This window comes from Theropithecus gelada, chromosome 10, assembly GCF_003255815.1.
Source record: "Theropithecus gelada isolate Dixy chromosome 10, Tgel_1.0, whole genome shotgun sequence".
Classification (NCBI taxonomy): Eukaryota; Metazoa; Chordata; class Mammalia; order Primates; family Cercopithecidae; genus Theropithecus; species Theropithecus gelada.
This window is the reverse complement of record NC_037678.1, coordinates 19,531,291-19,545,634: the sequence shown is the minus strand read 5'-3', so window position 1 is coordinate 19,545,634 and position 14,344 is coordinate 19,531,291. Positions and strand designations below refer to the sequence as shown.

Here is a 14,344-nt window from a genome sequence, read left to right as displayed (position 1 = left end):
ATAATCCAACTAATAATAAGCTTTGGGTAAATGAACACCTCTACACTTTGAGAGGCTGGCTCCTTTTTTTGCCCTTTTTAGGTTTAAAAACAGTCCTTAAAATGTGACTTTGTGGTAACTTCAAACTACATCTGATGTTTGGGAAGATTTCCAAGTCCAGTTATCAATTTAGTTTCAGAAGTGGAGATAAGAAAATACTTTCCCCCGTGAACTAACAACAAGAACTTTATAGTATTAAGATTATTACTGGCCACGCGCATTGGCTCAGCCTGTAAGTCCAGCACTTTGCGGGGGGCCGAGGCAGTCGGATTACTTGAGCTCAGGAGTTTGAGACCAGCCGGGGCAACATGGTGAAAAAATATGTATATAAAAATTAACCAGGCATGGTGGTGTGCGCCTGTAGTTCCAGCTGCTCGGGAGGCTGAAGTAGGAGGATCACTTGAGCCCGAGAGGCAGAGGTTGCAGTGAGCCTAGAGCACACTGCATTCCAGCCTGGGTAAAAAAAAAAAAAAAAAGATTCCACTGATTTATTTCTCCTGTTGAATGTGTTAATAAGGCCCTGTCGTAGAAAAGTGTAGGGTTAAAGATCCCTCAGCCAAGAATCCCAGTCTCCTGGTACTTGAAGTAAATCAAGTCTTTTTCCAAAATGCTATGGTGCTTAGTGCTTCTATCACACCATTTAATCCTTAACTGTCTTGACTGTTCCCTCAAGATCTAGTTATTGTTCTCCAATTATCTGTAGTGTACTAATTGTCTCTCCAATTAAAGACTAAGTTCTTAAAGCAAAGACCCCCATCTCATCCTCTCTGGACTTTTCCCAAAGCATAACAGGAGTTGTACTGAGCACACAATAAAGACACTGGGTCCTTTTCATTTAAATTGAGATCCAACTTCATTCTGAGTGTCAGGAACTAAATTTCCTTACTGAAATTCACCCACCAAGTGTAGTAGGAGAGAGCAGAGATGATCTTTTTTTAAAAAACGTCTTCCAAGAAGACTTGACTGTTATGATTTGTACCTTCAGCATCACTTGAAGAAGAGGCCCATTCTCTGCTTTATCATCTGTGCATTGATTAAATGAGCCCTATTTTTCCAGCGGTAGCTGTTGCCACTCCTGAGAAAGCACACTCAGATGTAAGATACAAGCTTTAGCTTGGAAAGGCACCTCCATCTGGCCTGAGCACTTTTTTAATTTTATTTATTTATTTATTTATTTATTTATTTATTTTCTGAGATGGAGCTTCGCTCTTGTTGCCCAGGCTGGAGTGCAATGGTGCAATCATGGCAACCTCCGCCTCCTGGGTTTAAGTGATTCTCCTGCCTCAGTCTCCCAAGTAGCTGGAATTACAGCCATGCACCATTATGCCTGGCTAATTCTGTATTTTTGGTAGAGATGCGGTTTTCCCCATGTTGGTCAGGCTGGTCTCAAACTCCCGACCTCAGGTGTTCTGCCCACCTCCGCTTCCCAAACTGCTGGGATTACAGGCGTTGAGCCACCATGCCCAGTCCTGGCCTGAGCATTTAGTAATCATCTTCTAACATTCTTTACCTATGTGCCCCTATTTCCTGTTACTTTCTTCTAGAAAGAAAAGAAGCCTTATTTTCACCACTTTGGCGGAGCCTTTTGAACAAAAGGCTTTCAGAATTGAAGCAGTACGGCTGACTTTTAGCTGCTCTGAGGATTTTCTTTGCTCCAAAGTATAGCAGACATGAGAAATTCATCAAATCTGGAGCAGATTCTTCATAATTATATGACATTAGTGGTTCTGAGAATTACTACTTAGTTGTGTGCTTGTTCCCATTCATCAAAAGGGTCCATGAGAGGGGTTATTTCATTCCCATATAAACATACACACTTTTCAGAACCTAGTCCATGCTACTCAAAATATCACCTCACACATTTCAGAGGATTTCAAAAAAGTCTGTCAGAAAAAAAAACACATCACACAAGTCAAACTGTATTTAAAAGCTGTCTTCCGGCCAGGTGTGGGTGGCTCACGCCTGTAATCCCAGCACTTTGGGAGGCCGAGGCGGGCAGATCACCTGAGGTCAGGAGTTTGAGACCAGCCTGGCCAACGTGGTGAAACCCTGTCTCTACTAAAAATATAAAAAATTAGCTGGGCGTGGCAGTGGGTGCCTGTAATCCCAGCTACTTGGGAGGCTGACACCAGAGAATCGCTTGAACCTGGGAGAAGGAAGTTGCAGTGAGCCAAGATGTGCCACCACACTCTAGCCTCGGCGACTGGGTAAGACTCCCTCTCAAAAAAAAAAAAAAAAGCTGTCTTCCTCCATTCTGCTTTCAAATTTTTAGTATTCAAATGACTAAAAAAGGTGCCAGTACAAATACCAGGCAGAAAGCAAACTATTAAAATTAATTAGTTAATTAATTAATTAAAAGGCCAATGACTGTTGCACTTACTCTAGGAAAAGGAGAAGATCTTACTACAAAACAGCAGAGCCAAATAAGCAAAATGAAATAGGATGCTGACAGGTGTAAATTCCAAGCCAACCAGCCTTCCTTCCTGACACCTCTGAGAACAACTCAGCAAACCTCAGAGCCAATCCAGTTACTGGTATTTGCTGCAACTGATACCAGCAATTCTCCAAGTTGAGACGAGTGCTCACCAAGAGTTCAAAACAAAGTGGCCTCCAACAAGATCTCTCCTTGGCTGCCGGTACCACAAACCTCATTCACCTATTAACTCCCACCAGTAAAATAACTTAGTCATTTCACTCTCTACTGTTCCACTCCATCACTTCCATAACTCTACCGGTAGCTATTTGCACAGATTTGGATACCTTGTGTTAGTTTCTCGAAACTAGTATTCTTGGTTTCTATGCCTGACCAGAGCTGACCATACCTGACTACGGCTGCCCCTTTTCTACCTATGACCTGGAATAATCATGCCATCTTCCCAGGCTCCAGAATCTAGTTATTTCCAACTTGATTCTTCTTAGGCACAGTAATAAATGCATTAAGATGAACTAGACATTAGAAGGACTAAAGCCTGACTTACCTGCATAAATATCTATTCTGGTGGCATCAGCATCTCTGCAAAGTTAAAAGAATCACGTGAATTAATATGAAATATCAACCATCAAAATGCATAGTGATTTGAGTAGAATGCAGAGTATTTCGAGTCTGTTTTCAGGAAGCCATACAGAAATTCTATATACATTTAGAATTTTTTTACTTTTATACTTGACAACACAATTTTCTTTATATACTTGTAAAATATTTCCAAAGCCCCAAATTACTATAATCACATGACATCGGGCCTGGATATTTTTTTTTAATCCTGATTTTGTGGTAAAAACATCTATAGGATAATCAAGAATATTTCCCTTTATACCCTAAAAAATGATTCAAATATATGTTTTTCTCACTCATTTCATTGCAATCATAAAAAGATGTTCCAATAACTTGTCCATTTTTTCTTCTCATCAAGATTTTAAGAAAAAAGGAAAACAATCTCCCACAAAACCTGTGAAAAATCATCTCGTGGTATACCACCGCAGTCAGCAGACCGATTCCTGAGCCCATAATCTTAACCTCCCTAACCTTAAAAGGAAGCTGGGATACCCCTGCCCCATTAGACTCCAACCATTGGCTGAAGTCATACAGATTCAGTTATCAATGAAGACTTCCATAAAGGCTTAGAAGTAATTTAGTCCAATTCTGCCAATGCAGGCAAAGAAAATGAAACTGTTTCATTGGTTTTACGTGCAAAAAATCCGCGCAGCTCTACATATACCTATTCTCGAATATCTAAAACATTTTCAAATATGAGAGATACTGGCCAAATGTATACACAAGTAGGAACATGTACTTCTAAGAATCTCTATTTTACCATATGATACACAAAAAAGCAGCCTGCCACCGCACATCATGGTCTCACTAAATTAACAAGTGGCAAATTCAAACATAGTTCCATTAACCTATATTTTTTAATTCAATGGAAAAATGACGAGTCAACCAGGATTGAAACAAAATGGGAGTTTTCTGGTTAAACAACTAGCACACTTCCATGAGCAGTCCAGCTAATAACAATAACAAAAGTAATTAGAATAAGTTTATTGTATAGACAGAGGTAAACAGGAAATTATCAGCAAGCACATTAACTGGAGATCTGTTTGAAAGTACTTCTGCTGTCAATTTTCATCCTCTTCTTCCTCCATTAGTCATCAAAACCTGGTCAGTAAATGATATGTCTGAATTTTACATTTGCATTCAGGAGTAAGACTGAGACAATATTTTCCTAATTACAAACAGAATCTTGATATGGACTTGGATTTATATCAGAATTAACCCAAACTTCTATTCAGTCTTACACAGTAACATTTATATGTTTCTATCACTAAGAACTCAGTATAAGACAGTGCTGACCAATGATTCCTTCCAAGCACAGCTGCTACCAATGAAAGACACTGTGATCATTTAGTTATCTGACAAACATACAATTTGAGAAGACACAGAACTTTAGCATAGTTTTAAAGACATTAGATGGTGTACTATCCTGGTAGCACAAATTAAATCGGAGCCTGCCTGTCCCATTAATATGATTCCTAAGTGTCCATCTTAATTCCCTGCATTTTATTACAATTATCTTGCTCTAATACACAAGGGAAGTGGTTTTGGAGGTGATAATTCACTATTTTTAGGCTAGAATACAAAGAACAATTAGTGAATTTAAGTAAGAAAGTGGAAGTTATCAAGTAATGTGCTATTAAAAATATTTTTTTTCAGTAACAGGCCTCTTAGGAGTTACAGAATGTCTACATGCTACAGAAATGTCTTCCTCTCAAGTCTTCAGAAAGCAAAGGTCACAGCTACCTAAAGTGTTTCCACTTCAAGTACAGATTGTATGCCTGAAGACTACATACCTTGCATTATCAACCAGTTCAGCAAGAGCACCAAACAAGAATTCATGAGTGGTTCTGAAATGATAAATACTAAAAGTCAGCAAAAGAATTATGAAGTTATAATTCCTAATAAAAAGCCATGGTTATAAAATATTTGTTTTTTGAAAAAATCTTAAAACCACCATTCACATTGTTGATTTATACTACTCAAGGCTTTCCAGAGCTCCCAAAGTGTTAATCTTTATCAAGTCCTGCCATCTATTCAGAAATGTTTATTCTTCCTATTTTGAGTTGGGAAACCCACCCTGAAGCATTGAGAGAGTCCTATGTGTAGTAACTGCTAAAAGTGTTTTTCACAATTCATATTCTGCCTAGAAAAATGCCTGTATATTTTATTTTTCATTGCCTTAACCAGTGGTCAGTTTCTGCGTATCTCAGAGCAAGAATTGTAAGGATATATCTTATGCATACATATTGAATTTTTTGTTTTTTCTTTGAGACAGGTTCTCGTTCTTGTCACTCAGGCTGGAGTATAGTAAGTTTTGAATAACATGGTTAACTGTGTATTTACTCAATCCAAACTTTAAGCAGCCTCCCAGAGGAGATGACCACTGGTTCCCCTCCTTGAAGGGGTTAATGTTAACAGGGGCCCTAGGTGACCACACCAAGCAAGTTCCTGTCATCCTAGAAGGAATTGTTGGAAAAGGTCTTGGATTACTTTCTTTAATGGAGAGAATGTTCTGGTTTAGTCAAAATCTGAGAAAGTCATAAAATCAGTTATTCTCTTTTCCTTCTCTTTCAAATGGGATATTTTTGCTTATAAATTACACAAAAGTGTATGAGTTTCCTTTTTTCACTTGTAGATGACACACAAGTATTGGTAAAACAAAATGCTAACAAGTTATACATTGAGCATGTGCAATTTATACTGTTTAATTTGTGGTCTTTTCCACAACAGTCCTCATGAGATATCAAATTAGGATGTGTCCACATAGAATCACCTAAAAAAAAAAAACTTGACTTTTGATTAGAGAAAATACAAAATTAACCCATATAATACATGACCATCAATTTTAAAATATCCATGTTACTCCGACTTTTTTTGCATAGAGTTTCAGCCAAAGTAAAAAGTTTAAGCCAATTTTCAGTTAAAGTAAAAATTTTAAAATGAAATATATCAATATTAAATAACCAGCATCTAGGATCTCTAATCACTTACCATACTGTAAACAAAATGTAAAACATTTATTAAATATCCGTAACTAAACTCTCCAGGAATATTGTTTTTTCCTCCTTAAGTAACTCCAAATTTTTCAAATGCAATTTTTTATTTTATTATTATTCTTTTTTTGAAACAGAGTTTTGCTCGTCGCCCAGGCTGGAGTGCGATGGCTCGATCTTGGCTCACTGCAACCTCCACCTCCCGGGTTCAAGTGATTCTCCTGCCTTGGCCTCCAGAGTAGCTGGGATTATAGGCATGCACCACCACACCTGGCTAATTTCGTATTTTCAGTAGAGAGGGGGTTTCACTATGTCGGCCAGGCTGGTCTCAAACTCCTGACCTCAGATGATCTGCCTGCCTCAGACACCCAAAGTGCTGGGATTATGGACCTGAGCCACCGCACCCGGCCTACAAATGCAAATTTTGAATTAAGCTATCACTTCATGGAATTGTAGGAAGACCTTTCCCCTCGAAGATCAGTGAATATATATGTTGCTAATCCAAAGGCAACACTGATAAATATGCTATAACCAAAAGAAATTTTATCATCAATTCACCTAGGAAATGAGCTCAAATTCTTCTGGATAAAATCTAATTAATTATACTACATGGAAAAGACAGATTTCTTTTTTTTTTTTTTTTTTTTTTTTTTTGAGATGGAGTTTCGCTCTTGTTGCCCAGGCTGGAGTGCAATGGCACAATCTCTGCTCACTGCCACCTCTGCCTCCCAGGTTCCAGCGATTCTCCTGCCTCAGCCTCCTGAGTAGCTGGTATTACAAGCATGGGTCACCATGCCCAGTTAATTTTTTTGTATTTTTAGTAGAGATGGGATTTCTCCATGTTGGTCAGGCTGGTCTTGAACTCCGAACCTCGGGTGATCCACCCGCCTTGGCCTCCCAAAGTGTTGGGATTACAGCCGTGAGCCACTGTGCCCAGACGGTAAAGACAGATTTCTAAAAAAAAAAAAAAAAAAAAAAAAGTGCATAAAACAACCATATGGTTTTTTTGTTTTGTCTCACTGTGTTGTCCAGGCTGGAGTACAAGCAGTGCGATCTCGGCTCACCGCAACCTCTGCCTCCAGGGTTCAAGCAATTCTTCTGCCTCAGCCTACTGAGTAGCTGGGATTACAGGCGCCTGCCACCATGCCCGGCTAACTTTTTAAATATTTTTAGTAGAGACAGGGTTTCACCAAGTTGGCCAGGCTGCTCTTGAACTCCTGACCTCAGGTGATCCACCCGCCTCAGCCTCCCAAAGTGCTGGAATTACAGGTGTGAGCCACCGTGCCCGGCCCATATGTTTAATTATTTAAAACATCTGTCTTGTGCCCCCTCAGTAAAAATTAAAAAAAAAAAAAAAATTAAAGAACAAAAAATATTTATGTCTCTAGAATTATCACTTTAAATTCTTCAAATTACCAACTGAATAAACAAAAAGTATTCTGTAAACTACCCCACCAAATAGGGAGAAAAAAGCTTAAAAATTAAGGTGACTTGCCAAAGGTAATGTTGGTTAAAAATGAATCTAATATTGGTTCTCAAACTTTCAACCAGTCATTTTCCTATCAAATGTTGAAGTGACTTAGAAACTTACAAAGTGAATTCATTTTATATACCCTAAATATTTTTAATTTTGAGGATTGTTATATAGAAATATAAAATAACCAATTTTATCCCAATACTTCTCATTTCAACATGAGTTTGTACTTTTAACGTAAATCAAGGAATCTCAAAAATACAGCTACCAGAAAAACACAAGAGCACAACCATAGTAAGCATGAGACCACATCTTGCATCAGAATGTACTAACTTCAGAATAAATAATGAAGTTTCCAGTCTTTGGCAGTGAGAATGGTCAATATGAATAATCTGGAAAACTAATTTTGACACCCTCTGCCATTAGGACAAGAAAACCAAAACAGAAATCGCAACTGCTTCTTAGCAATACATATTTTCTGATAGCATCCCACAAGAATGAGAAATTTAGAATCCAATAAGCAGATCTCAAAAGGGCAAGCACAAAGCACCTGCCACACAGTGCTCGGAAATGTGCCTTGCATAGTGGTTCACACCTATAATCCCAGCACTTTGGGAGGCTGAGGTGGGTGGATCACCTGAGGTCAGGAGTTTGAGACCAGCCTGGCCAACATGGTGAAACCCTGTCTCTACTAAAATTACAAAAACAATTATGTGTGGTGGCAGACACCTGTAATCCTAGTTACTTGGGAGGTTGAGGCAGGAGAATTGCTTGAACCCGGGAGGCGGAGGTTGCATGCAGTGAGCCGACATTGTGAGATCGCGCCATTGTACTCCAGCCTGGACAAGAAGAGCAAAACTCCGTCTCAAAAAAAAAAAAGAAAAGAAAAGAAACAAAGAAATGTGCCTTGCATATTTAGAGCTTTCAAAAAATTCTAAATGGGCAGGGTGCAGTGGCTCACACCTGTAATCCTGGCACTTTGCCCAGGCCAGCAGATGCCTTGAGCCCAGGAATTTGAAACCAGCCTGGGCAACAGGGCGAAACCCCCGTCTCTACAAAAAGTAAAATAAATTAGCCAGGTGTGGTGGTGTACACCTGTAGTTCCAGCTACTTGGAAGGCTAAGGTGGGAAGATGGGTTGAGCCTAAGAAGTGAAGGTAGCAGTGAGCCAAGATCGCGCCGCTGCACACCAACCTGGGTGAAAGAGCCAGACCCTGTCTCAAAAAAAAAAAAAAAAAATTCTAAATGGTCTTTGCTGTTCCACACAGTCTCAATGCTGTTCCATGCATACATATTTCAGATAAGCTAATAGTACCCTTTACAATGTAGCCAAAGGGTACTTTTGTGATGGCAGTATGTACCATAAAAAAGGGCTTTTGTGATCACTGTTAGTAAAGTCAGAGATAATACTCAGAATCTCTTCCAGACCTCCAACTGATTAAAGATAGATCTTCTAGATGCTAAAATCGAGTTCTAAATATTTCTTAAAATCGTAAGAATCAAAATTATACCAACTGCATAAATTCTTCTTTCCCAAATAACATTCCAAGAGTACACTCATTGCTAGCTAGCATTTGGGATAGAATAAATATCAAAATTCTTTTCTTCACAGACCTAAACATCCAATAAAAGTCAACTGGAAAAAGACAAAGATTTTTTGAAAATGTGTTCACTTTCAACTGATTATGGCTGGGTTTTTTTTGTTGTTGTTTTTTTTTTTTTTTTTTTTGAGAGATGGAGTCTTGCTCTGTTGCCCCGACTGGAGAGAAGTAGCATGATCTCAACTCACCACAACCTCTGCCTCCTGGTTCAAGCGATTCTTCTGCCTCAGACTCCCGAGTAGCTGGGGTTACAGGCAAAAGCTACCATGCCCAGCTAATTTTTTGTGTCTTTAATAGCAATGGGGTTTCACCACGTTGGCCAGGCTGGTCTAGAACTCCTGGCCTCAAGTGATCCGCCCGCCTCAGCCTTCCAAAGTGCTGGGATTATAGGCATGAGCCACTGCGCCTGGCTGATCACGGCTTTTATATCACTTGTGTCACAGTATAGTTTGCAGCTTAGCATTTCCAGGGACAAATTCACGTGTAAATTAGCTTGTTATGTAAGGAAAATGGTCTGCCTATTTATACACATCCTGAATGTAAACCAATAGATCATCCATAGGCCCATCACACAGTGATAGCTTCTGCTAAAATCCTAGACGTGCTGACAATAGTTAATTGCCTTAATTGCTAGAAAATAAAGCTAAGAAATTCTGGAGCAACCATTTTACATTGAAACGGCTTTAATATATTTAAGGTATGAGCTTACTCAACAGGCTTAAAGTAATAAGTAAGCTAAGCCTCTGAGTTGCCAGGCTCCTCTACATTCACTTCACATACCCATAAAATTCAGAAATAGGGCCGGGTGCGGTGGCTCACATCTGTAATCCCAGCACTTTGGGAGGCCGAAGCAGGCAGATGATGAGGTCAAGAGATCGAGACTATCCTGGCTAACACAGTGAAATCCCGTCTCTACTAAAAATACAAAAAATTAGCTGGGTGTGGTGGCACACGCCTGCAGTCCCAGCTACTTGGGAGGCTGAGGGAGGACAATCGCTTGAACCCAGGAGGCAGAGGTTGCAGTGAGCTGAGATGGTGCCACCGCACTCCAGCCTGGGCGACAGAGCAAGACTCCATTAAAAAAAAAAAAAACAGAAATATATGCCCAAGATGTTAAGTGACTAAATGTGCCAACAAAAATAAATAGCAGACATCTTATATGTAAGCATCCTGCTCCATCAGACCACTTAGCAGTACTGCAAACAAGGTGACTTAATATACGCATCTTATGCCAAAGGAACATCACTACCCCCACTACATCTGAAGTAACAGTCACAAAACCCACCACCAAAGAGAAGTAACAGCATAAAACTCCTTTTACTTAAAAACCCTAACTTTTATCATCTCATACTAACAACATCTGATATTAAATTAGCTCAAGACTTTCAGGTTATCATGAGAATTTATTTCCCAGGCCTGCGTTAAGCCTTATAAGGCTGATGTAACCAAGAGAATAACCATCAAAAGTTATCAAAGACCTGATACAAAAAAAAGATGTTGTCTCCAACAGATGCTCCAGAATTTACTAAGAACTGATCTGCCTAATGACTAGCACCAAACAAGTTGCCACCACACTGACCAACTTCTGGTTTATATAAACTAATATTATAGAGTAACACTCACCATTCACACAATGTTTACTGTGTATCACCGTATGAGCTAAGAACTTTATAAACATCATTTTACATAATCCTCGTAAAAACTGTCAGATTAGCCCCACTTTATAGATGAAGAAACTGAGATTCAAGAAGTTGACCTGCCCAAAGACAGAGCCAGGAAACAGTCAAGTCCAGGTTTGGCTGGTTTGCAAGCACATGGTCTTTTCACTGCACTACATTGATTTCCACCCTTCTCGTCTGGTCACTGCTTGTAAGTCTACATTAAATGATGAGTAAGCAAAGGACCATTTATTTCCTAATTCACAATACTGTACATGTCAGACACCATGAAATGGTCTCGTGTTCCTAAGATTTTAACAGAACAAAGGAGAAGACAGAGACAAATCTTCCCTTCTCTGAAAATGACTTATTGAACCACTTTACACAGAGGTGGTTCATCTTTCATCTTTATGAGCTACAAGTCACCTCATGTGAGAATTTTAAAATTTATTTTCTGTATAAATGAACTTTCAATCAGGTCACCACAATGTTTTAAAAATCTCCTGAAATTAGAAATAAAAAACTTATCTTGTTGGTTTAGGGTTTATACTTTCTTCTGGTAGGACTAATACATCAAAAAGTAGAACAACTTCTAAGGTCGAATTTGTGATCCAGGTAAGAAATTCCAGAGCTTCCAAAATGATACTCCAACCCTCAAATGTTCATGCAAGCAGGTGGTTCCAGTTCAACATGGGTAAGTTAAAGTCCCAGAAAATTCCCCAACTTAAAACAAATGACTTAACTGGTTTCTTTCTTTTCCTTGGCACTGCCAAGTATCTATCATTAATAAACTATAAAATAGCAAAGGGGAAAAAAAGAAGGGAGAAATATCCCAGAGTCCTTAGAGGTTCATTGAGATAAACTAAAATTGAAGACTTTCAAACTGTGAAGTAAGCCCTTTGCTTTACAGACAAGCAAATAGGCTCTTGAAGGTAAAACTGACTAAAGTAGGCACTGCCTAATGGTTAAAAGCACCAACTACGGTAGTCAGATAAATCTTACTGACTTAAATCTTGGCACCGTTTAAGTCTGCCACTTAGCATCTATATAGCCATTACCATGTAATTTAATCTCTTTGAACCTCAGTTTCCTCAAATGCAAAATAGGAATAATCCTTACCCCAAAGGCTTCCTGTAAAGATTGCTTTGGACAATGTTTAAAATAGTGACTGGCATGAAGCAATTAACTGTTGTTACTATTATCATCCCATAAAGTCTTTGGTGAAGCTGGAACAAGAACTCAAATTCTGAAGTCCAGTTCATGGTCTTCCAAGATTATCATAAAATCTGTAATTCCAGACTTGCCATCATTCCAAAATTCAGAGCTGAGATAACCATTTATCAAACACAGTCATCCAGGAACATTTAAGTGTCCTTCAACTGCTTGTTCTTAATATGGCAGTTCAAATATTAAAAAGGACACTAAAGGTTTTTCCCAAGGCTATGCTAGCTGAATAATCACTAATCAGCAACCTCACCTAACTGTGTTTCAGGGCCATCATACTTAAGTGTGAGAATTCAGCCTAGGTGACTGCTACAGGCCGGCCATGGTGGCTCACGCCTGTATTCCCAGCACTTTGGGAGGCCAAGGCGGGTGGATCACCTGAAGTCAGGAGTTTGAGACCAGCCTGGCCAACATATAGTGAAACCCCATCTCTACTAAAAAAAATTTTGATTAGCTGGGTGTGGTGGTGCATGCCTGTAGTCCCAGCTACTTGGGAAGCTGAGGCAGGAGAATCGTTTGAACCTGGGAGGTGAAAGTTGCTGTGAGCTGCACCACTGCACTCTAGCCTGGGCAACAGAGCAAGACTCCGTCTCTCAAAAAAATAACAAACTTCCTAAGCAAAATAAGACCAGGCTCTCACCATTTGACAATTTGCTTCACTACGTGGCAAAATTTTATTCCCTTTAAAGGAAAAATAGCAAAAATATTACAGACATTATGGTATCACAAACATGTTGTCTTTTCCATAAAAAGCTAAAAACCATTGTACTATTACTACATAATGGAAGTCTATACTCTCCTCTGAAGGGGGTTCTTCAGAGACTGGACCATTCATGTAGCTGCTCATCTCCTCTCCAGGTGCTAGAATGGTAGAACACTTACCTTCATCTCAAAAGTAACAGGTGAATGTATTTAAAACACTAAAGAAGTTTTGACTCTACTGGACAACCTCCAAGAGAGTGGGCATTATGGATTAAACCTGAAACATTTCAGACCATGTTGGAGTGATGAGATTACTCCTTCATGAACTCAAGAACCATGAACACTGTATGTTTCTGTGGAAATTCTGGGGAAAGACTATCTAAATCGAGATATAAACAAGTTGTCGTTTCCTGCTTAGCATATACAAATAATATTGGATGTAGGGAGCACTTTGCCAGGAAGATAAAGCCAACTGCTGAAAAAATAAAAATTTTCTTCTTGAAAGTTGTCATTTAAATGTCTTCTGTTTTCTTGTTAGAAAGTAAATACTTGCTATAAACCTAACTGTTTAGGACGTTGTCACTAGAGAGGGGAAACGGTTGATACTAAAATAGTCCAACACTTGGCGATCCAATAGAGTAGTACTTGTTGGATTCCCATAAACACTTGAATGAAACAACTCAACATATTGGCTTCAAATAACTAAAGTTTGCATTTAGAAAATTTTGATCCAATAAACAAAAATCAGATTCTTCTGGATTAGCAACAAGTATTTCACTGATCTCAGTTCTTCAATACAGAGCTCAAGATATCCAGTGATACATTTCACTCCAGTGGGATACATCTCAAAAAGCAAAAAAGCAAAATTTTCTGGGGAAACGATTTCCATATAATATCACGGAACGAGTTACTGGTTACCTCAGTGGCACCTAAAGGATACTTACGAATTTGTGTGCAGATATTCAAAGGTTAGCTGGGCTCGATTCAGACTGCTGTAATTTGTGAAAGCCATGACTGCAATGAGGTCTCCACTAACTGGGAAATATAACCTTATAATGAAATTAGTTTCCCAGGATTCCGTCCAGTAAAGCTTCAGTAAGTCTGTGCTCCTTAATGACAGTTAAAAGTAACCTAGTAACTATCCAAAATATATGCAAAGAGTTGTTTAAAACTACAATTCCTTCAAGTGTTTTTTTTTACTCTTCTCAATGATTACGATGTAATATTTTGGAAGGAACTATGTCATAAATCTGTAGTTTTAAGGAGCTTTTAGCATTAAGTTGCGATAGCTCAATTCAGACAATCTGAGTCTCGTGTGGATGGTCCTGAAGGAGATGGTCCTTGCGTGGGCGGTTTATGACTGCTCCATCTTCATGTTCTTCGAGCCTTTTTTGGTTCCCTGAAATTTCCTGTCAGGAAATTTACCAATCCGGAAATTTACCCACTTCTGTCAGAAAACTGATCAGCCATGTCTTCGCCACACGTGATGCCAGGATTCTTAAACAGGCCCAAGACCGGCGACCAAGATCTCGATGGAGTGTTATACAGCTCAAGTTGCAGCTTCACCACCTCCCAACTGAAAAAGTTCCTAGGCACTGACGA

The 14,344-nt window shown here is 39.1% G+C and overlaps 1 protein-coding gene across 2 annotated transcripts in view; it reads right to left on the bottom strand.

The window, feature by feature from the left end:
- MORC2 (MORC family CW-type zinc finger 2) overlaps positions 1–14,142 on the bottom strand; it is a 42,253-nt gene extending 28,111 nt beyond the window's left edge. For both annotated transcript variants that reach the window (XM_025398189.1, XM_025398188.1), the window contains exons 1-3: positions 13,687–14,142; positions 4,885–4,938; positions 3,018–3,052 (exon numbers count right to left, since the gene is read on the bottom strand). In XM_025398189.1, coding sequence (XP_025253974.1) covers positions 3,018–3,052; positions 4,885–4,938; positions 13,687–13,754 — 157 coding nt within the window. In that variant the 5' untranslated portion in view covers positions 13,755–14,142. The remainder of the gene's footprint in view (positions 1–3,017; positions 3,053–4,884; positions 4,939–13,686) is intronic.
- Between the last annotated feature and the right edge of the window lie 202 nt (positions 14,143–14,344).